We start from the raw sequence: 23,943 nt of genomic DNA, 5'->3' as shown, positions 1-23,943 counted from the left end.
CTTTTCTCCCTCTCTTTTTCTCTCTATTGCTCCTTCTCTCTCTTTCTCTATCCCACTCTCTCCTCTCTCTCTCCCCTTTGTACCTCCTACCAGCCAGTGCTGCAGCTGTCCAGCCCCAGCTTCTCCCTTTCTCCACCTGCCCCTCAGGCACCTGTGGGCTCTGTAGCCTGGTGCCACCCCTTCTGGCTGGCTCAGCTTCTGTGTACCCTGCTTGTTTGCCTGGGCTCAGATGCCACAGTCCAAAGACTGGCCTCATAGAACTGGCCTCCTGTGTCAACTCCTCATTTACCAACAGTCGACATGATCCCAGCCCCTAAGTACACCCCATGAACGATCTTTGGTAGATCTCAGCATATGATGGGAAAACTGAGGCAGCAAGGAAAGGGCAGAGGTGAGAAAGCAGAGTCGTGGGTTCATGTTCACTCCACCTGAGGGCACAAACAGGTCTTTTCTTGCAGCCTCTGCCCTATTCTGCCCATCGAGGTCCACCCAGCCTCCCTCGGCCACAGAAAACAAGCAGAGAAAGTAGGTCAGGGAAGCAGCAGAAGCAATGCCCTTCCTGCTGACAGGCTAAGGGTGGAAGGAAGCAGTTCTGATTTTGCAGGAAGAGGATGGCTAAGTCCCAGCTCTTGGGGGCTAAAGAAGGGTTCTGGCCCCTCAATTGGCTGCAAACAAAGGTATGTGCAGCTGATGCTCCTGACACAGGGGAGGACTTTGATGATCTCTGTTCTGAGCCCCCAAACAACACAGTAGCAGACAACCTTGAAGCTTGAGGGAGCACTTCCTGCCCACCGGGGTCTCTGTGCTCCTCTGAGTGCCTGTGTCCCTAGGCACAGGCTTTTACATGTGGGTCTGAAGAGTCAGTGTGGTGTTCCAGGAGGAGGGCACTATATGGTGACCCCAGCCACTGCAGACAGCTGAGTTAGTGCTGGGCTGCAGACCATTCAGGAATAAGCACTGTGGCTGTGTCCATCCAGGGCAAGCCTAGAAGGGATAGAGCAAAAGAGGACAAAGTCCTGGGAAAGAGGCTCATACACCCACTCTCTGTCCTGCTACCACACCCACACTTTGTCCTATCATTCTATCTTGTCATACACCAACACTCTTTCCTGTCACACACACACATACTCTGTCCCATCCCTGACACCCACATTCTGTCTGCCCCGATCACCCCACATCCCACACTGCTCCTTAACCTCAGAAGAATGGGCTTGTTCATGTTGGGAGTCTGCCTTGCAGTTGGAGGCCCCAACGCCCCCCATACACACAGGCTTTCCTGGGGGAGGATCTCTGCTCTCAGAGGACAAGATAAGGCAGCTCTGGGCAGTGCAGAGAGTAGGGGGAAGCCCCCTGAAGCCACCCTCAGGAGGAAGTCCTGGTCACTCTTCCCTGCTGGCCTGTAGGAGAGGCTATTCCGAGCACCCAACTTTGCAACCATCCCTGCCACTCCCCACAGCTGGGCAGAAAGGCTTGGGCAGAGAGAGTGCATTAGGGAAGGTGGTGGCCTGATGAGGCCTGAGCATGCAGAGAAGCACCTGGGCCAGGACCCTAGGAGGGGTGCAACTCTCCCAGGCTGCATAGGGGAGCACCTATTAATGCACCCCAGCATCCCTGACATGTTCATATATACCTGACACCACATGTATGCCCCAACAGTCCCAAACACCCATGTGTGCAACCCAATATCCTGACACTCATGTATGTACCCCAATATCCTGGATACCATGTGTATACCCTAACGGTCCTAACACATGTGAATGGCCAAATTCCATATACCCACATGTATATCCAACATTCCTGACACCATTTGTACCTGACATTCCCACACTCACATGTATATCCCAACATTCCTCACACTCACATATGTACCTCCAACATTCATACATCTCTACGTACCCCGCATTCTCTAATGCCCACAAGTGTACAGACCACCCCAACACTCACAGGTCCGCAAGCTCAGGAACCGAAGCCCCCCATCCAGCATTGTACCCCCACCGCCTCAGGACAGCTCACAGGGTCCTGCCCTGTGTCCTTCTCTGCCCTCCTTTGCAGGTCCTGTCACCAGTCCAGAACCTAGGCGCCTCTCCGGAGCTCCCCGCCTGCCCTGCCCTAGTGGCGAAAGTTCCTGTGAGGTAGGCTGGAGCTGATGGGGTCGAGGGGAGTAGGGACTTTGGGAGTAGGCTTTGGGTTCAGCTACCCAGCCCAGAGAGGAGGTGATGTGGCTGGGTTAGGGGTGGGAGGGCAGTGGAACAGTGGGACACCAACCTGAGAGGAGAGCCAGTGCTGCACACCAGCGGAGGGGTTGGGACATCGGGCCTAGAAGGAGTGACACTCTGGCCCCCCTTCCACAGGTTCTCCCCTTCTCCCCCTCCCCTCCCCCTCCCATTCCCCCCTCTCCCCCTCCTCCTCTTCCTACCCTTTCCACTCCCCTCTTCTCCTCCTTCTCCTTCCCCTCACAATCCCTTTCTCTCTCCCTCCTCTCCCCCTTTCCCCTCCCCTCCTCCTGTCCCTCCTCCTCCTTTTCCCCTCCTCCTTCCCCTCCCCTTCCCTTCTCCCCTCCTCCTTTCTCCCTCCCCTTCCCCTCTCCCTCCTCCTGTCCCTCCTCCCATTGACCCTCCTCCTCCCACCTCCCCCTCCCCTCTCCCTCCTATTCCTTTCCCTCCTTCTCCTCCCCCCCCCCTCCCCTTCTATTCCTCCCTCCCCTTCCCCCCACCTCTCCTTCCTCCTGTCCCTCCTCCTCCCCTCCCTTCCCCCTCCTCCTTTTCCTCTCTTTCCCTTCCCCTTCCCCTCTCCCTCCTTCTCTCCCCCTCCCCTTCTTCTCCTTCTCCTTCCTCCTTTTCCCCTCCTCCTCACCCTTCCCCTTTTTCTCCCCCTCCTTCTCCTCCCACCCCTTCCCCTCCCTCTCCCTCCTCCTTCTCCTTCCCCTGTCTCCTTCTTCTCCCTCTCCTCCCCACCCCGTCCCCTTCCTCCTCCCTCCTCCTCCCCTTCCCCGTCCTCCTCCTCCCGCGGACCCAGGCCCGGGGCGGGGCGAGTGGCTGTCGCTGTCACCGCGTCCGCACCGCCGCATCCATCCATCCATCCATCTATCCATCCATCCATCCATCCATCCATCCATCCATCCATCCATCCATCCATCCATCCGTCCCCCGCCCGCCCGGCTCCCTTCTCGCGCTCCCCCGCGCCCTCGCCGCCTCCCCGGGCCCTGCAGAGCTCCGCGGCCCGCGGCCATGAAGGGGCGCCCCGGGGCCCGGGGCCCCAGCGCCCCCTCAACGCACGCCGCGCGCCCGGGCCAGCGGCCTCGGGGCGCCGGGCCTGGGCAGGCGTAGGGGCCGCCGCGATGGACCCTTCCGGGGACGCTCGGGTCCGGCCAGCGCAGGTCAGTGCCAGGCTCCCTCCCGGTCGTCCCCGAGCCCCGCACCCCTGCGGCCCCCTCGCCCACCGTGCGTGTCGGCCCGGGGCTGCGCGCGTGTGCGCGGCTGTTGTGCGGGCGAGTGTGCGCGCTGCGAGCGCGCGTCGGGCGTGAGTGTGAGCGGGTGTGTGCGTGCACGCAGCGGGGGCCGCAGAGCAGGGACCGAAAGCCCGGCCGGCCTGGACCGAGGACGAGGACGGGGACGGGGACCCACCGGGCACCGCTGCCCTCCTTGGCCGCTCCGCCTGCGGGCCTCGCTGCTTCCCCGCCGCGGCCTCGCAATCGCTCCGGCTCGGGCGCTTCGGGCTCTGCTCGTCGCCGCCGCCGCCTCAGCAGGTGGCCCGCAGGAATCGGGGCCAGCAGCCCGGACACCATCCTTTCTGGCGCTCATCCCTTCTCCAAGGCTACTGGTATTGGCAAGTTAACTCTCATCGGGGGGACCCGAGCCCCACGCCTCTCTTCTCTGCTGGACTGGGTGGGCAGGTGGGGCACGGTGAGCCCCGCGGGGCTGGCTGGAAGGTGCAGGTGATGGGGGGGTCATGCGTGGAGTGAAGGGGGGCCTGCGGCACATCCTCGGCCCCTGCAGCAGCAGCAGCTCAGGCCTGAGGTGGGAGTGAACCACTTGGAAAAAGAGGCTGCAGAAAGGAGGGGGACACACAGTCTGGGGGTGCCGAGGAAGGGATGGCTGCCTCCCGTGCTGTGTGGCATGCACATGTCTGCACACACACACACACACACACACACACACACACACACACACTGGCACATGGAGTCGGTGTTAGGGAGCCAGCCCAGCCCAGCCCTTCACTGCAAGGATTTCTCACAGAGGCTGGTGCGGTGGTCTTAGTGTTTCTAATGTGCCACAGGAGGCCTCTATGGTGGGTGTCCTGCATGGGTGCCACTTGCCAGAGGGCCCTAAGATCTGAGCTTAATACTGTGTGGCAAATACTATTTAAAGGGACCTGGAAAGGGACTGGTATGTGTGCCCAGACTAGGGTGCTGGGTGGAAAGAAGGTCCAGCCCCATCAGTTTCGGTTGTGGGATCAGCCCTCGAGGGCTTCTGAGTTTGTCATCTATGCCTCCTCTGAATTCTGCCTGAGACCCACAGATGCAGGGATTCCCTATTCCTTCTTAGAACCTTCCTGGCCCCAGAGTCCCTCCTTCACTCCTAGGAAATCAGCCCCTAAAACACAGGCCCCTGAAACACTCTCCAACCACACACTCCAAAGGTCCAGCTGCCTGCCCTTCCCAAGTTCTGCCCCCTTTTGACAGGAGCACAGAGGTCAATGGGGTGGGGGGGACTTAGGGAGCATTGGAGAAGGGGGCTCTGTGGATGCAGGGGCAGAGAGGAGAGTCAGTTTCTGGGCCCTGTCTGAAGAGTCAGATATGAACCCCAAGTCTAGGCCCACAGGGAGCTCCTGTGTGCTGGGAAACGTGTCAACTCTGGATCCATGCTGGGCACAGGGCAAGGTGGCACAGTGCAGGGACCTATGATGAAGCCTGCAGCACAGGCAAGACCCCAGAAGATCTTGGGGTGACCAAGGCTCTGGTTGGTACCGGCTTTTCCCAGCACAGTTTTAGGAGGCAGGAAAGCCATGTGTGGGGGTGGGTACAAAGCCGATGAGTTGGGCTCAAAGTGGGGAATGAGACAGGCCAAGAGTCCCCCAGCAGGGCCTCAGGCAGCTGAAAAGTCTCCAGGGCCCTGTATCGAGCAAGGCACATGCCAAGGTCTCTGGCCTACTGTGCCCTCGGTGGAGCAGCTACTATTCCCTGGTGAGGGGCCCCTGATGCTGACAAGGCCAGGAGTGGGGCTCACAGGATTGGGGTTTGCAAGGGTCCCCATCCAGGGCCCCTGCATCCACCCCCCCAGTTCCACAACCCAGTTGACCTCAGTCTGAGAATGTAAAAACAACTTCCCTCCTGCACCCTAGACCTCCGACACTATCAGGCACCTGCAAGAGAACACAGAGTGTGGTGCTCTGGCTGCCATGCAGGGCCTTACTAGGGAAGCCTGAGCTCTGATTTTCTGCAAGCCTGGTGAGCAGGACCTTGTCCTAGCTTTCGTGGTCACTGATGCCAGGTGATCTCTCCCTGAGCTCGCATCCTCTGGAAATTGGGGTGATACTAGAATTTGAATTTGCAGTCACTGGTGCCCTTGGCCTCTCTAATCCCTGTCCCTATCACTGTTCCCATCCCCTGCTTCCCATACCCATACCCCTACCACTGTCCTTCCCCCATTCGAGGCTTGATCAGCTGCCCTGGACCTGGACCCCAACCGTCTCAAGGCACCTTGAGGCAGGCTCCACGATTATGGTTCACACATTCACTGAAGTTCATCGGGTGGTCTGAGAGGATCGATGGACTGGCACCAAGTCCAGAGTGGGGACTTGTGATGGCAGCGAGGGCCGGTCTCTCTCACCCAGTGACAGTGTCCCAGGCTCTGAGCCAGCTCTGGGCCCAGAGCCTCGATAATAATCCACAATCAAGGTTTCTATTTGTCTTTGGTAGGATTATTTGGGTTGCCCCCCCCTTTTTTTTGCGTGCACAGCAAATTTACTTTTCTAATGAGATTCAGCTCTAGCCAGTATTAAAATGAGCCTGTGCTCTCCAAGGACCCCAGCTGACCGCAGAGCAGGCAGCTTTGGTCAAGGGCCTGGCAAGAATTAGGGTGCTGCCCCACATAGCCCTCCATGGAAATTGTTCTGTCCAGATCAGGACAATCTTCCTGCATAGATGTTCTTGGGTCCTGTAGTCTGGCAGAACCCCAAGGCAAGCTGGGGAGACACAGAAGCCTCCATGGTCACTCTGAGACTTGGGAGGCTTGCGGGGCCCAGCTCAGGAGGAGCCCTAGATTTGCTGCCAGAACTTTCTCGCCCATTTCTCCACCCTCCTTTTTTGATCAGTTTGTTTATTTTAGGGCTACACCTAGCTCAAAACTTCCTCCTTGACCTGCACTCAGGGATCACTTCTGGCAGTGCTGAGGGATGCCAGAGATAGAGGGGATCAAACCCATGTCTGTCCCATGCAGAACAAACTCTACTATCACTCCAGCCCCAGAAATTGCTGCTTACTTCACAAGGCACCCTTGCTCATGTCTGAGGACTAGGATAAATTTTAATACACAAATAATAATCTGCATTCCTTTCTAATTCATTGTTTTTTACTTATTTTTGATTGGGAGAACAGACCTGCTCATGTTTCTGGCTTAGTGCTCATGAGTTGACCCTGGTGGTGCTCCAGGGACTGTGCTCTGCCTGGACCAAACCAGGGTCTCCTGCCTGCCAAACTGTGCTCCAGCCCCACTGATATTCTTCTTATAAATAATGATTTTTTATTGCTGCCTCAGTGACCCATGATACACTTCCCCCCTTGATCCCAGCCTGCAGCTGAAAAGCAGTTGGAAATCACTTCTCTCACTTCAAAAGCTGAGTGAGGGGCCAAGAGATAGCATGGAGGTAGGATGTTTGACTTACATCCAGAAGGATAGTGGTTCAAATCCTAGCATCCTCTATGGTCCCCCGTGCCTGCCAGGGGCAATTTCTGAGCACAAAGCCAGGAGTAACCCCTGAGTGCTGCCGGGTGTGACCCAAAAACAAAAAACAAACAAAAAAAAAAGAACTGAGTGAGGTGGCAAGCTCAGGACTGACACAAGCTCTGCTGAATTGGGCTTGTGATCTTGGGGCATGACTTAACCTCTCTGTGCCTCACCTGTGCCTTCTCAAAGACAGGACAAGAAGAAGAGCACTGTGTAAGGAGCTGAGTCAGAACTGGGGGTGCAGAGGTTAAGTTCCTGCTTAGCAAGCAATACTTCCTCAGTTCATAATTCACAAATTCACAGAGCTGAATTTGGGGCTTTGCTCATATTGATCTCCCTCAGAGCCTCACTTTCCCTTCCTGGATTGGAAGTGTGGTCCTTACCCACCCACTCTGCCCGGGGTTGGCCCACCAGTGGAGCTGACAGAAATACCCCCTTCTTGGCTCTGCTCACTATAAAGAGCATTCCCCCAGTTTCCCAAGGGCAAGTGAGATGCTGCTGTGGACAACAGTTCCCTGTGCAGAGGTGGAGCTGGACACGAGAGCTGGACCTGGATGTCCTACCCCTTCCTTTCTAAGGGCAGAGAGCTGGTACACTCAGCCCAGGAGGGTGGAAGGGGACTAGGATTGGAGGGCAGGTCCTGGCCTACAGTAGCAGCCACTGTGTCACTGTGACAGGCAGCACCAGCCTCCACGGTGCAGATGATGGGGAGAGCTCATTATGCTGAACATAGGCGGGGACCTCTACGGGCCAGGCTCGACCCCCACAGCGTTGAAGTAGCCTCCACCACTGCCAGACTCCACTCCCAAACCACATTGGTAATAGTAATGTAAAATAAATTCCATTCTATTTGAGGAGTGAGAGACACGGGATGGTCCCCCCATCTCCACTACCCCAGTCCTCCCTGGCCCCTGAACTCTCCGAATATGGCTCAAAGCAGGGACTGGCCAAGCAAGGACAGCCCCACCTCAGAGCTGCACATCCCCCAGAGCCAAAAGCCTCCGCTTCGCCCAAGCCCAGCAGGCTCTGCCTCGCCACCTTTTCTGCACACCACAGGAACCCTGGCCTGGGATGGGCTTTCTGTGTCCTCCCTGCCAGCAGGCAGCTGTGAAGACACATAGCTTTGTCTAGGAGTCATTACTGGTGCCTCTGCCCCATGGTGCCCATCCTGGGCAGCCAGACTGTGTCACCACATTCCCCTGCTCCTTTATGGGAGAAACTTAGGGACCAAGCACAGTCTAGCCCAGGCCCTTGACCCCAGATGCCAACTCTAAGTATTATCCATTCTAGTGTCCTCAGCAACATCTGTGCTCATGCCTACCCTGGCAGCCTATGCCCTCTCAGCCCCTTGGTGGCTAGAACAGGGATAGCCCTGCCTGGCTGCTGGAGTCCAGGGCGACTGCTGATGGGTGGCCTCCTGGGGGCCATATTTCCTCTCCTGTCAGAGGCTTCCAGAGTTAAGCTGATGCCTTGCTCACCTAACTCATCACCTGCCAATACTAACTTCTCCTCCCATAAATCTGAGAAGATGCCAACTGCTCTCATCTGTGCCTCAGTGTGTGCACGTATGGTTAGCCTTACATGTGTGTGGGCATAGGCATGTGCCCTCACATGTGTGCAAGTCTGTGTGTACATATGTGCCCCATACGTATGCCTACACACGTGTGTGAATTGTGTGCACTTGTAATTTCGTGTTTACATGTGGGTATACTCTCACATCTATATGTTTGCATGTACGCATACCTTCACGTCTGCATGTTTATATGTATGTACTGGCACATGTGTTTCCATGATTGTGTGTACTCATACTCTCACATCTGCAAGTGTGTAATATGTACACTTGTGTACATTCATGCCTCCTCATATTGACATGTGTTTCATATGTATTCTTATATGTGCGTACGTTCTCGTGTGTGCTTGCTAGTGCTTTGTGCCTCATCTACATGGGTGAAGGCAGGTCTTGTGTCTGCTTTGCATGCATGTGCGGGCCACCTGTGTGTACATGGACTCCTTAACTTGCTCCTAAAGGCACCTAAGCTGTGCTTGTCTGACTTGGAGTGGGTGGGACCCCGAGTGCCCACCAGCAAGAGGGACCCCAGGCTCCAAGAAGCTCACAGTGTGATCTAAAGTAGGAAAGCTTTCTTATTCCTCTTTACCTTTCTGGTGTGCCCAGGAAACAAAAACAAGCCCCAAAAAAGCCATATAATTGCACCGTGTTAATTAACTGCTTTTGTGGGGGGATCACGGACTCCATCCAGCTGTGTACACGAGCTCCATCCAGCAGTGCACCCATGATTCTATAGCTGGGTCCAAAAGTGCTTGGAGCCTGTGGAACACAGGTCATCCCAGCCCCCATGGAAAGTCTCAAGACTCATCCTGCCCCATAACCATCTCCTTCCTGACATGGGATCCAGCCCTGTTCTTGGGACCTCCTCCCTACCACAGGACCTCACAGTTCCTCTGCTAGGCCTGCAACTTTCTTTTTTAATTTTATTTTTTATTTTTTGTTTTTTGAGTCACACCCAGCAGAGCTCGGGGGCTACTTCTGGCTCTATGCTCAGAAATCGCTCCTGGCAGGCTCAGGGGACTATATGGGATGCCAGGATTTGAACCACTAACATGCAAGGCAAACGCCTCACCTCCATGCCATCTCTCCAGCCCTTATCCTGCAATTTTCTTGAGGTCCACTTCCTGCAGAACAAGTCTGAGTTCAGTACTGTCAGTAGAGTGAAGTGAAGCCATCATTGTCCCCAGGAGAGGGCAATAGCCAATCCTGGGGCAAATGGAGGGATGCCCTGGCCAGACCCCCAGCCCTGTGTAGCCCCAAACCCATCCTGCCTTTGCAAAGACCTGCAGTACACCCAGCACCAGCAGCGGGGTGTGGGTGCATCTCAGGCTTGAAAGCTGACCCTGATTTAGAATCTCCAGAGAAGTCACAGCCCCCGAGACTAGGGACAAGCCCCACTCTGGTCCTGTCCAGTCGCCCTTGGAGGCCGTCTCTGGAAAAGCTGAGGATGGATCCCAGAGGAACTCCAAGCTATCTTTTCTGACACTGTTGGGCCCAAGTAAAGGGCCTGAAAGAACCCTTTGTGTCAGCCTGGCCAATGTACAGACTGCCTCCTGCCTGAGCATGGGCACCAGGCCTGTTGAGGTAGGAACTCATGGCTGCCCATTTGGCTAGGAGCCCTGAGGGAGAACTGGGCAGGACTAGGCTGCAGGCAAACTGTTGCAGAACTCAGGCCTGAGCCTCTGAGAGCACAGGCAAGGCCCGCAGGGATAGGCCATGAATGGACTACAAACTGCAGTGGGGGCTGGAGGGCTTACTGAGTATCAGAGCCACATGCAGCCCAATACTGCACCAGCCTTTGGGCTGAGGAGACCCCGAAACCTGGTCCTGCCCAGCCTAGGGTACCCATGCTGAGTGGGCAAGACACTTCCTGGGGTCCCCATTTGAGTGGACAGGACCTGCTGGGACCTGGGGCTGGGACCTTCATGGTGGGAAAGTCCTTCCCACCATGACCAGTTTTCAGAGAGACCTGACGTTGGGCCTGGTGGGCTGTTGTAGGCTGCACATTGCATTTCATTACTCTGAGACTCCCCATTGTGGGCAGGTTTAGGATTCCTGAGTATGCTGGGCAGCATGGAGTGAAGAGAGCCAAGGCTGTAATGTTTAGAGGGACATGCAGAGCCCACACTGCTGAGCTAGGGGCACTGATGACCCAGCCTGGGTCGACTCTGTGGTCCCCAAAGAAGGAGCTGGATGGGAGAAGGAACCTGGACCAGCTTTGTTCCAGTATCTATTTCCCACACCCCTGCTCCATTCACCTCTGTTCAACTCATTTTTGGTCTCTTCACCCCTTCCCCACCCACCTCTGCTCCACACTCTTGCCCCATACATTCATCTCACCCACCCCTGTCACATATCCCTAAACCCTACACTCACCTCATGCATCCCTGCCCCATTGATAGTGCCCCAGTTCCCACTTCCCACCCGCACTCTTGGTGTTCCCAGCCCTCTCTCCCCCAAAGCACTCCCTGCTGGCTAGCTGGCTTCCTCTGGGGCTGGGGTTCTGTGCTGCCTCTTAACTGCCTGGTAATAACTCCGAGCTGCTCCTATGCTTATAATAGCCTCCATTAAAGTTATGGGGTTTCGAGCCATAATAGCTTCCAGAGTAATTAATGCACAACTGGTTTTACTGCTAAGTTTATTTTTAGAATTTTCATTCTCATATCCCCTCTTTTGACCAGAAAACCTGAAGGGATCAGAATATAGCCCCTTCTCCTGGGACACCCACTTTGGAACTAACACCCTTTGGAGATGAGTTTTGGGAGGAGGGTTCTGAGATGTGACCTAAGGGGGCCAGACAATATAGAGGTTGGACATACCCACAGACACCTGGGATGGACATGCCCACAGTCACCTGTGAGCTGTCCCTGCAGGATGCTGGGCTCTGTCCCACTGAGTGTCTCTGGGGCATCCACTGTGATGTAACCACCCAGGGGCATCTCAGGAAAGAGGTGGCTTACTCTGCTTCCCCTGGGGACACACATGCTAGAGAGAAAAAAATGTCTGTCAGAGATGGGACTTACCCAGGGTACAGGTCATGGGACAGCTTGTGGGGGACTAGAGAGGTTAAACAGAGTCCCTAGGGCTCCGAAATTTCTGGCCTTGCAGCCCCAGGATAGCATCTTGGAGCTGACCCACAGCTCCAGGCCCTGTCCCCTCTAGCACAAATGCCCACAAAGGGCAAAATGGAGGAAGCCTCATGTCCAAGACCAGACCACTAGAGACATGGGTCTGGAAGCAAACGCCAATGCAAGAAATAATCTACACACGATTGAGGGGATAAAATAGGTTCAGAAACTCCAACATGCAAGCCTTCTGTTCCAAAGGAGCAGATAGCTCAGTGAGGAAAGTCAGAATAGCAAGAGAGAGTTTTCCTGCGTCTTTATTAGGAAGTATCAGACCACACCCTAGGGTGGAGATTAGGGAGGGACCTGGTTAATCCAACAAGAAAGGACATTTCCTGCCAGCCCCAGCCTCAAAACAGCTCTGTGTCCTCACCCAGTGTAGCTGATTCCTCCACCCAGGTGACAGAACACCTGAGCCCAGTCATAGGAGTAATCTTGGAGCACTATATACACAGAGGGTACCCCCTTGCCCACTCAAGTCCATGGTGAGCACTATGGTCATAGCAAACACCCTTGTGTCTGTCTGAGTCCATGGCAGGCACTATGTGCACGGCGGGCACCCAGACTCCATCCTATATCAGTGTCATCTACAGAAGGTGCAACCTGAGCGGCTCTGGATTTGGGGCTGCAATTCTGGAGTCACTGGCCAACCCCCAATAGGTAGCTGTTGCTAAACAGAATTAATTTGAACCAGGTGACGCACCTGGATCCTGCTGGTTCTGGAGGTGGCGGCCACACCAGGGGTGAGAGGGAGGATTCAGAAACTGGCAGTGGTGGGACAGAGCGAGAGGTGAGGACAGAGGCGGGGTAGAAACAGAGGCAAGGCTCAGGGCAGTGCAGAGGTGGCAGGCAGGCACCAGCCCCTCTGAGCATCCACCAGTCTTCTGCTAGCCCCATACTCTCTTGCAGGTGCTCCCGTCGCCTGGCTCCTGACTGCCCGCAGCCCGCGCTCTGCACGGCTTCACAGACCTGCGTCGGCAATGGGTGGGTTGTGAGTGGTCGGGCCTGCTGGCCGCACTCGGTCCTGAGTCCACACACCAGCCACAGCCCATTTCTATTCTTCTCTCCCCTCTGCTGCCATGGCCCGGGCCCCTCCCGACCTGCAACTACTCAGGGCATGAGGAGCTGTGGGTGCAACCAGCCTTGGAGATGCCGAAGAGACGGGACATCCTGGCCATCGTCCTCATCATCCTTCCTTGGACGCTGCTCATCACTGTGTGGCACCAGAGCACCATCGCCCCACTGCTGGCTGGGCACAAGGGTGAGCTGACCTGCCAGAGTCCAGCCTAGTCCTTCTTATCACTCAGCAGGGCGAGGAGCCCCCAAGGTCTGAGATGCCCTGGGAGAGATGGACAGTTGCAGCCCCAGGAAGACTGCCTGGACTCCCTGGGAGGAACTGGGTAGGGCCAGAGACTTTTGGGTGGGTTGAACCTGTCCCCCAGCACCACATGATGCCCTGAGCATCCCTGAACACAGAGGCTGAGCAACCCTAAATGCTGTTCCATGTGATGGGAAGACAAAAACACAGGCCAGGTTAAAACAGTATAGAGCCCAAGACAGGGTGGTGATCTCCAGCACTGGGCTACCTTCAGCCCAGAGCTCTTCCTCCAAACATAACCTGCATGTCTCGAGACCTGCCCACTGCCCAGCCTCATTCTCAGGGTGTCCCTCTGCACACACAGTGCACATACATGGGCAGGTGCATGTGCATGCAAGAAAATGCATGGGCATACAGGCACAGCTTAGCAGGTATGTATGCACATATATGTGTATACATACAGTGTACATACATGGGTAGTTGTGTGTGAATATGCATTGGTGGTGCATGCATGTAGGTAATGGGCAGGCTTGCTTCAGGTTGGTGTGCACACAGTGACACATGCATACACTATGATATATGGCTGCATGCCCAGGCACACACACAGGGACACATGCACCCAGGGCCCATCTCCCATGAAATGTACCCAGATTGTTGGAAAGCAATGGGGAGAATGGTCTGGGAGCTGAAGTGCCAGACCCTAGGACTCCACACTCAGGAATCATGGTGGGGGGCTGTCCTCCAATCACATCTGCTGTTCTTGCTCCCCACTGCCACCTCACCTGCCTTCTCCTGCCCCAGTGTCTCTCAGAGCTTCTCCAAGTGTCTCTGGCCCTCCAACATCAACCTAAATCACCCACAACTCATGCTCTAGTTTCCTGAAACAGCCATGAGGGGCTGAATGGTGAAATGAAGTCAGAGGCATCTGTGGGAGGGTCTCTGACACCACCCCCAAGAGCCCAAGAAGCTAAGGGAACTCCTGGCAGATTGATCAGGGGGATCTCAGCACAGGTCAGGGGTAGCTCTGCCATTCATTCCTATGCTGGCTTCCAGAGCACCTCAGAGTACAGGACGAGGAAGTCTCCACGTGTCCTGCCCAGTACCACAGACTCTAGCTGGTTCCCCCACCCTGCTTTGCACAGCTTAAAGCTGAACCAGCCTGTCTTCCACAAAAGAGTAATTGTTGGCAGGGTGGGGCAGCAGGGCCAGTACCACCTCACACATGAGTGGGGTGTGTGAGGCTGGGACTGGGACCAGGATGGATCCTCAGGGCTGCACTGTGGCCCCTGGCTCTGGCTGTCATCTGCTGTGTGCCAGAGCATACCTGGGTCCTTGAGTGACAGCCGTGGGGTCCTGCCCTTTCCCCTGCCCCTCCCATGGAGATGGGGGGGGGGGTCAGTCCTTCAATTCCTAACCAGGAACAGGTCATCCAGGGATCAGATCAGGCTGTTCCTACAAAGCCCAGCCACATACAGGTAGAAAAGGGCCCCATAGTCATACTGTGCCACCAGGGGCTACAGGACAGAGTATGCCCCATGCTTTCCAGGTCGGGGGGACCTCAGCCACATCAGGTACAATTAGTCTCAGAAGTGGCTACAGCATGACCAGAAAGTGCATCTCAGGACCCCTCAGGAAACGGCCCATCTGTATCCAGTTCTTCCATCTGTGCCAAGTAGAAAGCTCTAGAGCTGCCCTGGAGCTGGAGACAGAAATGACGACAGCGAATATTTGCAAGGCTACAGGACAGTCCAGCCCAGAGTGAGGTCAACAGGGGCTGGCCATGGTTCAGGAAGCCCCCCAGCTTCGGGAAGTGGGGGTGCGAACTTAGAGTGCATAGGGGACATGGAAGTTGTTTGCCTCAGACTGTCAGGGGGCAGTCGGGGAGAACTGGAACACTGGGAGGGAAAGCTGCCCATGGGCATCTGCAGCCGAGTCCAGCGCTCTGCCCTTCCCCTGTGCCCCCGCAGGTGATGCTGGAGACTCCCGGCGCGACATGCCCTTGGGTGCCGACCCCAGGGAGTACTGCATGTCAGACCGGGACATCGTGGAGGTGGTGCGCACCGAATATGTGTACACGCGGCCACCGCCCTGGTCAGACACGCTGCCCACGATCCACGTGGTGACGCCCACCTACAGCCGCCCCGTGCAGAAGGCAGAGCTGACCCGCCTGGCGCACACGTTGCTGCATGTACCCAACCTGCACTGGCTGGTGGTGGAGGACGCACCGCGACGCACTGCGCTGACCTCGCGCCTGCTGCGGGACACGGGCCTCAACTACACACACCTGCACGTGGAGACACCGCGCAACTACAAACTGCACGGGGACACACACGACCCACGCATCCCGCGCGGCACCATGCAACGCAACCTGGCGCTTCGCTGGCTGCGGGAGACCTTCCCACGCAACGCCAGCCAGCCTGGTGTGGTGTACTTCGCGGATGATGATAATACCTACAGCCTGGAGCTCTTCGAGGAGGTGGGGTGGCCGCAGGGTGAGCCCTGGGGATTTGGTCACAGGCAGGTGGAGGGAGTGGTCCAGGCATTAGAGTTCTTGCCCTGGGTTCAGCAGCCACCCTGGAGAGGGGATGGGAGAGGAGGAGCAGGCACCCATGGTCCTGGTGCCTGGGGCTCACCCCTACCCGGGATGGGTGGTAGCGTGGTGTTCCTTCCAAGTCTGTCCCTTCCAATGTTGTCCTGGAGCATCTGTTGCAGAGTGTGTCCCTGTGCCTGCCAGATACAAACCAGGCTGCACCCTGCCCCTGCCGGATACACACCGGGCTACCCCCTGCCCTAATTACAGATGCGCAGCACCCGCAGGGTGTCGGTGTGGCCAGTGGCCTTTGTTGGCGGCCTTCGGTTCGAGGCCCCGCAGGTGAACGGGGCCGGGAAGGTGGTCGGCTGGAAGACGGTGTTCGACCCTCACCGGCCATTCGCCATCGACATGGCGGGGTTTGCAGTGAACCTGAGGCTGATCCTGCAGCGCAGCCAGGCCTACTTCAAGCTGCGCGGTGTGAAGGGCGGCTACCAGGAGAGCAGCCTGCTCAGGGATCTAGTGACCCTCAACGACCTGGAGCCCAAAGCTGCCAACTGCACCAAGGTGAGCACAGGGCACCGGCCCAGGTAACGCATGAGGTGGCACTGGGCTCCGGCAGCAAGTAAGTCAGCACCCGGTGAGGGGTGTGCTAGCGACTCCCCCTGGACAACCCTTGAAACTTGGGGAAGGCCACAATCACAGGTGCAGCCTGTCCCTCCAAAGGCTATGCCTGGCAGGGTTATGACCCAACACACATGTGCGTGCATGGACAGACATTCATACCCACATGCATGGCCACACGAGCACATGTGTATTGATGTGTATATGCACGACCAAGAGGCACATGTGTGCACAAACATACATGGCCAAATGGTCACAGGCATGGAGGTCACACATAACCAAGCACATATGGTGTACATGTGTGTGCTTTGCACATATGAGCATGTGAATAACCCATGCAACACAATCATATGGGCATGCAAGAATGCAGTTCTCTATACATGTGTGAACATGCGTGCATATATATTCACCTAGATACAATATGTACACACAAGACCATAAAGCACATGCAACACATACATACATATACAACACAGGAATATCCAGGAACACATATATCCATACAGGAACACTCATGACTACACAGGAGCAACACAACCACACAGGAACACATGACCTTCCAGGAATTTGTGATCGCACAGGAGAACACAGAAATATACGTAACTACATATCACACAGACACAAATGTATGATGAATAATGGGTTGTGTATTCCAATACCCCCAGAGAAGGAAAGAGATTCCCATGCCCCCTGTCCAAGTAGGACAAGAGATTTAGGTCCAGCAGCAACTCCGACACAAGAAATAATCCACACACAGTTGGGAAGGAATGGCAGGCCAGAAAACTAACCACAAGCTGTTCACCCACAAGCTAGTTGCTCCACCATGTGTCAGCCAACCCTCCAGGATACCTGAGTAGCCTTGATTGGGAATAAACAAAGCCCACCCTAAGGGGAGGAGAAAAAAAACCAGTTGAAGAGCAATGGGGAAATATCTTTTAACAGGAAAACCAAAGGAACAAATCGACATCTAATTAGAAGACAATGATATGAGGACCAATTCAAAGGCCTCTACCAACAATGCAGCCATACAAGAGTACATTCAACCACACAGAACACATGGCCACACACAACCTCATGGGAACACACATGACCACATAACCACATATGGAGCACATACAACCACACCAGAACACATGACCACACTGGAGTAATACAACCACACAGGAGCCACACAGGCTCACAAATTATTACACGAGAACACACATGACCACATATGAATGCACATGACCACACAGGCACACATGTGACCATACGGAGTACACACAACCACATAGGAGCACATGTTTCCTATTTGGGGCTCCCAGGTGAGGGCCTTGGCTATTACCGCTGAGCTGAAGCCCTAGGAACAGTCTTATCTTTGCTGATGGAGTTTAGGGCCTATTTCAATGAGGGAACAGGACAGGTGGGCCTCTCCAGATCTCAGGAGGCCCTTGGAGGTGGAAGTAGGCTAAACCCAAGAAAACATGTATAGCGCACCACCTTCTGGAGAGCAACATACCCCAGGGCAGGGGTCCTCAAACTTTTTAAACAGGGGGCCAGTTCACTGTCCCTCAGACCATTGGAGGTTCTGACTATAGTAAAAACAAAACTTATGAACGAATTCTTATGCACACTGCATATATCTTATTTTGCAATGAAGAAACAAAACAGATACAAATACAACATGTGGCCCGCGGGCCATAGTTTGAGAACCACTGCCCCAGGGGGTGCTGGAGCCATCGGGGACCTCCCATGAACTTTAGGGCACTTTCTGTTTGTGTGTTCAAAGGAGGCACATTTCCAGGGGCTGACCTTGTTTCTGAAAACAGGGCAAGAGATTGGATCTACGTGAGACCTGTTCTCTGAGTGTCCCTGAGTTCCACTTGAGCCCTGCAATCTGCCTCTCTGAACCCCTCCTTGCACCCACCAGCTTATCCTTGTTTTCTGGATATTTTTTTCCCTTGAGTCATGCCCACCAAGCAGCCTGATGTGAGTGTCCCTATCAGAGGACACCAATGACATCCCAAGGCATTGAGGATACAGGTGTCCCACCTTAAGGCTATCTGCAGATCATAGCAGCAGTGATCATTGGGGCATTTACCAGCTGCTCCACATGGCCCCTGTTCCGTGACCCCTGTTCTTGAAGCCAGAGCCCTGGCCCAAAGGAGCACTGAGCATGAGCCCTTCAAATCAATTCTGCAGAAAACGGGGATAAAGAAGCCCAGGGGATCGAGAGAGGCATGGTGGGGTGGGGGCTCTTTATGCTGTTGCCTGGGTTCCCAGTAGATGCAGGAATTCAGGGCACGGTGAGAACCATGAGGGGCAAGTGGATCTAAAGAAGTAGGGAAATGTCCCCTGGCCCGCAGGAGGCATGGGGGAAGGCGTCGATGGACTGCATCTCTGTGCACGCTCAGGTCCTGGTGTGGCACACGCGGACAGAGAAGCCCATGCTGGTGAATGAGGGCAGAAAGGGGTTCACCGACATCACGGTGGAGATCTGAGTCCTGGAAGCAGGTACAGCTGGAAGGAAAGAGTGGGTAGGAGCTGAGGAAGAGTAGGGGTGGGGGGGCGAGTGTGGATGGGCTCGGTGGGATGGGGTGGAGTAGGTGGGGACGGAGGGCATGGGCGGGACTCGGTGAGATGGGGCAGACAAGGAGGTGGCTGGGAGGGCTTGGATGGGGCAGGGCAGACAAAGGGGCGGCCCCTGAGTGTGGAGCAGGGCAGTAAGGGCACATCCAGGGCAAAGATGAGGCAGGGAGTGGCAGGTTTCTCCAGGGCAGCACCCAGGTGGCGTAAGAAGAAATACGTCTACTTTGTCTCACTCTTCCAGAACTTTTGGGCCCCCTGTGGCTATGCACTCAGGAGCCATACAGGATGGGCAGGAGCCCTCCGTTCTGCATGCGATTTGTGCTCAACCCTTGCTGTCACCTCCCCATCCCCACCTTTTTGGAAAGCATAGGGAAGTTGGAAGGAGGCGCAGCTGAGTGTCAGTCCCAGAATCAATTGCCCCTACTCACGCAGACCTTCCGGAGTCCTGCCACTGGGCACCACAGCATTGCAAAGCACTGTGGTGTAGACACCTGCTTCCTTTCTCCCTAGCCTACTGTTTAGGCTGGGCTGCCAGGCACGATGCATCACCACTCAAGTGCATGGGGATCTCAATGAGAACCTGTGGCCAGACCGACAGCCCAGCCCCGACTGCACTGAACCTTTGTGGTTGGAGGATTTGACCAATCTCTGGCCAACAGAAAAGCTAGAATAGTCAGTGGTACTATTTTTCCCCATTGTGTTTGTGCTTGTTTTTGAGCCTCATCCAACAGTGCTTTCAGTTCAGTGCTCTAAACCCAGGCTGCCTGCATGCACTTGAGCCCTTAAACCCCCTCCCCACCCCTGTTTTTATGTTTTTGTTTGGGGGCCTCACCAGGCAGTGCTCAGGGCTTACTCCTGGCTCTGCTCTCAGAGATCACTCCTGGCAGTGCCTGGAGGACCATATGGGATGCCTAGGATCAAATGCACATTGGCTGTGTGCAAGCTCATCACTGTGCTAGCACTCCAGCACCATTCAACCCATTAAATTTTTGAATATGAGGTGCCAGGATCCAGCCCAGGGTCTCACACTTGCACTGACCACTCCCTCATCACATTTCCGCTTTTCTCTGAGTCCTTCCTTTAAGCCCTTGCTAGGAGCTGCCCCAGGATTGCCTGTTGCTGAGCTAGAATGGGGACCCGAGCTGCCTGATCAGATGTGCTGTGCTAGCCACTGGGAGTCAGAACCGCCCAGAAGTTACCAGCTCACAAAGGCACAGCACTTACTTAGTTGGGGAAATTGGTTTATGACCATTTTCAAAGCCTCACAGCATGTTTGCACGCCACTTTCTTTGCATTCAAAAAATAGTGGTGAAAAATACATGAAAATTATGGGTTAGCCCAAGATCTGCTCCAGCCTGTCTGGCATCTGCTGTCCACTGCTCACCAGGGACCACACCTGCCCTCAGCTGTTTGTCTCTGAGTATCAGCAGCTAAGGAGTCAGGGTGGGAGTACTAGGAGGGACTGTACCACTGCCCTGGCCTTGTGAGGGCCCCCCAGTCCCGAAGGACACCACTCAAGTGCTAGAGTCTGACATAGGCAGTACTTGGGTGGCTCCTGAAGAAATGAGGGAGCCAAAAAGACTGTGGGTGGGGGGCAATGAGCAGTACTGAGGCCACCCCACTGGGCCTGACCTGACTGTCCCCCCCCCCAACTGCCCCCTCACAGGCCTTGCTTCCTGGCCTCACCCTGCCCCGAAGTGGACACCTTCTGGAACTGCCATCAGTCACATTTCCTGTCCTGGGAGTTTCCAAGTTCCACCCCAGCACTGCGTGGCCACAGAGCACCAATGGATGTGGGCCTTGCAGAAATAAAATAAAATAAAAACAAAATGTCCCAGAAAAATCCCAGCCTGATGCCAGGACCGAGGACAGGACCTAAAGCACAGAAAACCCGGCCTGGTGGGGGTGGGGGTGGCTGGGGGCTGGGGTGGTGCCTCTGCCAATGGTGTCTGGTGGGAGCAGGAGGAGCACAGGCCAGCTCTTCCCAGTTGCTCCCCAACTCCTCCATGCAGGACACCTGGCCAGGCATTCTGGGGAGCAGAATGGCATCAGGAACACCTTCCAGACACCGCCAGTAGAGGACTCATGGCCTGTGCTGGAGCCCGTGTCCAGAGCAGATTCTGGCTGGTCCTGACTCGATGGCACAGTCTGCGGGGGGGGGGGGGGGGGGGGGGGGGGGGGGGGGGGGGGGGGGGGGGGGGGGGGGGGGCCAGGCCCTGGTGACAGCAAGTCCCACCTTGAGGCTCTATACCCTGAAAAAGCGCTCCCTTACACCATGCTCCACCTGCCCTGGGTTAGGAGGAAACTGGGACCTGAGGGGCTCGTGAGAACCAGGGTGGGCCGGGAAGAATGGCAGAGGAGGGAGCAACCCCGTGATCCTGCCGGGGGGGGGTGCGCTGGTGCTCACAGGGTTACACCCGAAACGTTTCCTTCCAACCCAACGTGGTGACATCTCTGAGCCAGCCGCGTGCGCTGCAAACTCTGGTGGCGGCTCTTTACCCGCAGTCGGAAGCACAATTTCTCCGTGGGACAGGGCGAGCGCCTCACCCCGAGACCAGACTAGCCCAGACCAGACCAGAGGTCCTCCCAGAGACCCGCTGTTCCTGCTTGCAAGAGATGGGTCTCCTGGGACAGACAAGACTCCTGAGAAAGGGCCCAGGGCGGCTTCTCTGGATGGACACCAGGCTCTGCAGAAAATGCCGTGAACTAGCCCTTTGTTCAGGGGCACCCATACTAGTTCAGTCCCCCACCCCCACCCCAGCTGCATGAGTATTTATTTATAACTAGGGCCCATGGCAGCACCGCTCCCATGAGCTGATGGGGGGAGGGGTAGGGGCCTTGAGGCAGCCACAGCAGGTCTGTTTTAATTTAATTGTATTTAATTTGTTTTGGAGATTAAAAGTCGAATATGATTTTTAACAGCCCTAACCTCCTTCTGTCTGACTCCTTCACACACTTTGCTGCTGCCTCATCTGGCCACATCCCCACTGACCCAAGAGCAGAAGGGTCAGCCATGGGGGGACAGGTTTTGCCTTGAGTGGCAAGGCATGTACTCGTGGGACCTGTGTGACCAAGAACATCTGCTGGTACAGCTGAGGTTGGGGGGTGCCGATGTCTACTGGAGGTGGGAAAACAGGGAGTTGCCAGCAGGAATCTCAGAGAGGCCGAAAAGGAGCCCTCAGGAGACTGTCCCTGCTTGTGACAGGCAGACATGAGGGCGTGAGGGTAACTGAGGATTTGGGGTTTGAGAAGGAAGAAAGTGCCTGTGCAAGGGGATAGATAGTAGGGGTCATGAGCACCTTCGACAGGACCATGCCTTGTTTAGTGCCATCAGCAGCTCTCTGTCCCCAACATGGAAGCTGTGGACTCTGACCAGAATCCAATGGACGTCTACGAAGGACTCCCCAGCCCATCCCTGGTCCCAGAATTTTTCCTCTCCTGGGTGTTTCCCACCCACAGACCTCCAGGACCAACCCAGGCTGTGTGCAGGGCCATGACCCCAGAGGTTAGTCCAATTTTATTTATAGTTTTATTGCCGTTAGAGGAGAACAAGCCCAGCCACTGCACTCCAGAGCACCCCACAGCTGTGAGACTGGGTGCTGCTTGGAACACGGGCACAGCACCTCATACCTGCCCTTTCTCCTGGTGCCCTCTCCTGTCCTCCCAGCTTGCCTACAGCCCTCCCTGGTGACACCCTCAGATGGTACTAGAAAGGAACATAAAGGAGGCAACATCTGCCAGGGAGCTGGAACCAAGTAGACACAGCCCCCAGCTGCCACAGTATCCATCTGCACCCCCAAGGGCTCCCCAGCAGCTACCTCCAGAAAATAGGGTCCCCAGGGTGTCAGCAGAGCACCCCAGCCAGTCCCTCCACTCCCAGGTCCAAATCAGAAGCATACACAGTAGGGTGCAGTGGGGATGTGGGCTCAGCTGATGTACTGCAACCTGCCCAGATGTGGGGTCTCCGAGAACAGCACCACGGAACCTGCCACCTTCTCCTCGAAGACCACCAGCTGTGGAGAAACCAGGTGTCTGCGGGTCTGGGAAGAGCCCTGACGCCTTCACCCCACACCCCAGGGATACCCAAAGCCCAGGGATCAGGAGGCAGTGCTACGACCTGGTGGGTATCTTGATATAACCAGAGCCCAGGGAGAATAGGCAGGGTTCCCACCTGGTTGATGCCCTGATGTAACCAAGGTCCCGGAAGGTAGAGGGTCTTCTGAGGCCCAATGTTCCAATAGCGTCCCAGGTTTCGGCCATTCACGAATACAACCCCCTTTTCCCAGTTCTGTCAAGGGGTGAGCAGAGTGAGATCCATCAGCTATTAGAGTCACCAAACAGAATGGGGTGTTCCAGCCCCCACCCTTCCAGCCCTCAGCCTTCTGGCAAGCTCAGCTGAGACACATGCACTTCACTGAGGGTTATCCCGCCTCCCCCCAACACTGGGCCGGGGCCACCTCTAGCATCATGAAGCTGTCAGAGGGAGGCATCATGATGGTTGTGGAGCCAGTGAAGAATGCAGGCAGGGTAGGGACCTCAGGGACATGGGTCCACTTCTTGTGGAACCTATGGACAAAGGTGAGACAGAGAGGAAGCTCAGGGGGCCGTCACAGCCAGACCACCCTGAGTAGGCCCAGATTCACTGCAGCCCCAGTACCCACCTCGGGAATAATTCCTTCTTCATTTCCAGACTGTAGATTTTGAATTTTTTCAGGGGAGAGTGATTGAGAGAGACATTTCCAATGATGCCTGTGGAAGGAGGCCAGGATCTAGAGGCTGGCCACTGAGCAGGGGACAGACCTAATAATGGCCAGGCATACAAATGGAGCTTCTGGAAAGTGCCAGCAAGGCCTCAGGAGCAGACTACAGTGCACTAAATCTTCACCAGCAATGCCAAAGGGGATTCCAGAATGAGTCAGACTAACAGCTGCCTGGCCAGGAGTGCAGGGAAGGCCATTCCCAAGCAGTAGCTGACTAAGGTCCTCTGGACAGCTTCTGCCTCTCTTTGAGGGGGGGCTGGCCCTGGGCAGCTAACAAGACCATCAGTGGAAGGGACAAAAAGTCAAAAAATATCATAGCAGTTCCTGACTAAGGGGAAAACAAAGAAGTGGGACAGGAAACTCCTCCTGGAAATTGAGATTGACTCAGTATCACAGCCTAAAAAATGGCACTATCCAGCTGCCAATTCCTCACAATCAATAGAGGCAGAGTGTAGGCTGAACCCCACCACTGAATGGACAGGACAGGCCCAGAGTAAACATCAGTGA

At 55.6% G+C, this 23,943-nt stretch overlaps 2 protein-coding genes across 7 annotated transcripts in view; one reads left to right on the top strand and one right to left on the bottom strand.

Moving 5' to 3' along the window:
* Positions 1 to 3,201: 3,201 nt before the first annotated feature.
* Positions 3,202 to 20,519, top strand: B3GAT1 (beta-1,3-glucuronyltransferase 1). 6 transcript variants are annotated; one of them, XM_049778290.1, is made up of 7 exons: positions 3,209 to 3,376; positions 12,546 to 12,620; positions 12,751 to 12,897; positions 14,922 to 15,430; positions 15,755 to 16,051; positions 18,502 to 18,601; positions 20,343 to 20,519. In XM_049778290.1, the coding sequence occupies exons 2-6, from the start codon at positions 12,617 to 12,619 to the stop codon at positions 18,586 to 18,588; spliced, it is 1,044 nt and encodes a 347-aa protein (XP_049634247.1). In that variant the 5' UTR covers positions 3,209 to 3,376; positions 12,546 to 12,616; the 3' UTR covers positions 18,589 to 18,601; positions 20,343 to 20,519. The 6 variants fall into 6 exon arrangements, with proteins under 6 accessions (XP_049634245.1, XP_049634242.1, XP_049634247.1 ...); XM_049778285.1 differs by lacking the exon at positions 18,502 to 18,601 and having other exon boundaries at positions 3,203 to 3,376; XM_049778286.1 differs by lacking the exons at positions 3,209 to 3,376; positions 18,502 to 18,601 and adding an exon at positions 3,545 to 3,819.
* A 1,641-nt stretch (positions 20,520 to 22,160) lies between these two features.
* The window catches only part of GLB1L2 (galactosidase beta 1 like 2), a 31,349-nt gene continuing 29,566 nt past the window's right edge, over positions 22,161 to 23,943 (bottom strand). The window contains exons 16-19 of the mRNA XM_049778350.1: positions 23,338 to 23,425; positions 23,134 to 23,242; positions 22,848 to 22,964; positions 22,161 to 22,689 (exon numbers count right to left, since the gene is read on the bottom strand). Of these exons, the coding sequence (XP_049634307.1) occupies positions 22,603 to 22,689; positions 22,848 to 22,964; positions 23,134 to 23,242; positions 23,338 to 23,425 (401 nt within the window). The 3' untranslated portion in view covers positions 22,161 to 22,602. The remainder of the gene's footprint in view (positions 22,690 to 22,847; positions 22,965 to 23,133; positions 23,243 to 23,337; positions 23,426 to 23,943) is intronic.

This window comes from Suncus etruscus, chromosome 8 (genome assembly GCF_024139225.1).
Source record: "Suncus etruscus isolate mSunEtr1 chromosome 8, mSunEtr1.pri.cur, whole genome shotgun sequence".
In the NCBI taxonomy this organism is placed as follows: domain Eukaryota; kingdom Metazoa; phylum Chordata; class Mammalia; order Eulipotyphla; family Soricidae; genus Suncus; species Suncus etruscus.
Note: the sequence above shows the minus strand (reverse complement) of the source record. Positions and strands in the feature narration are given on the sequence as shown.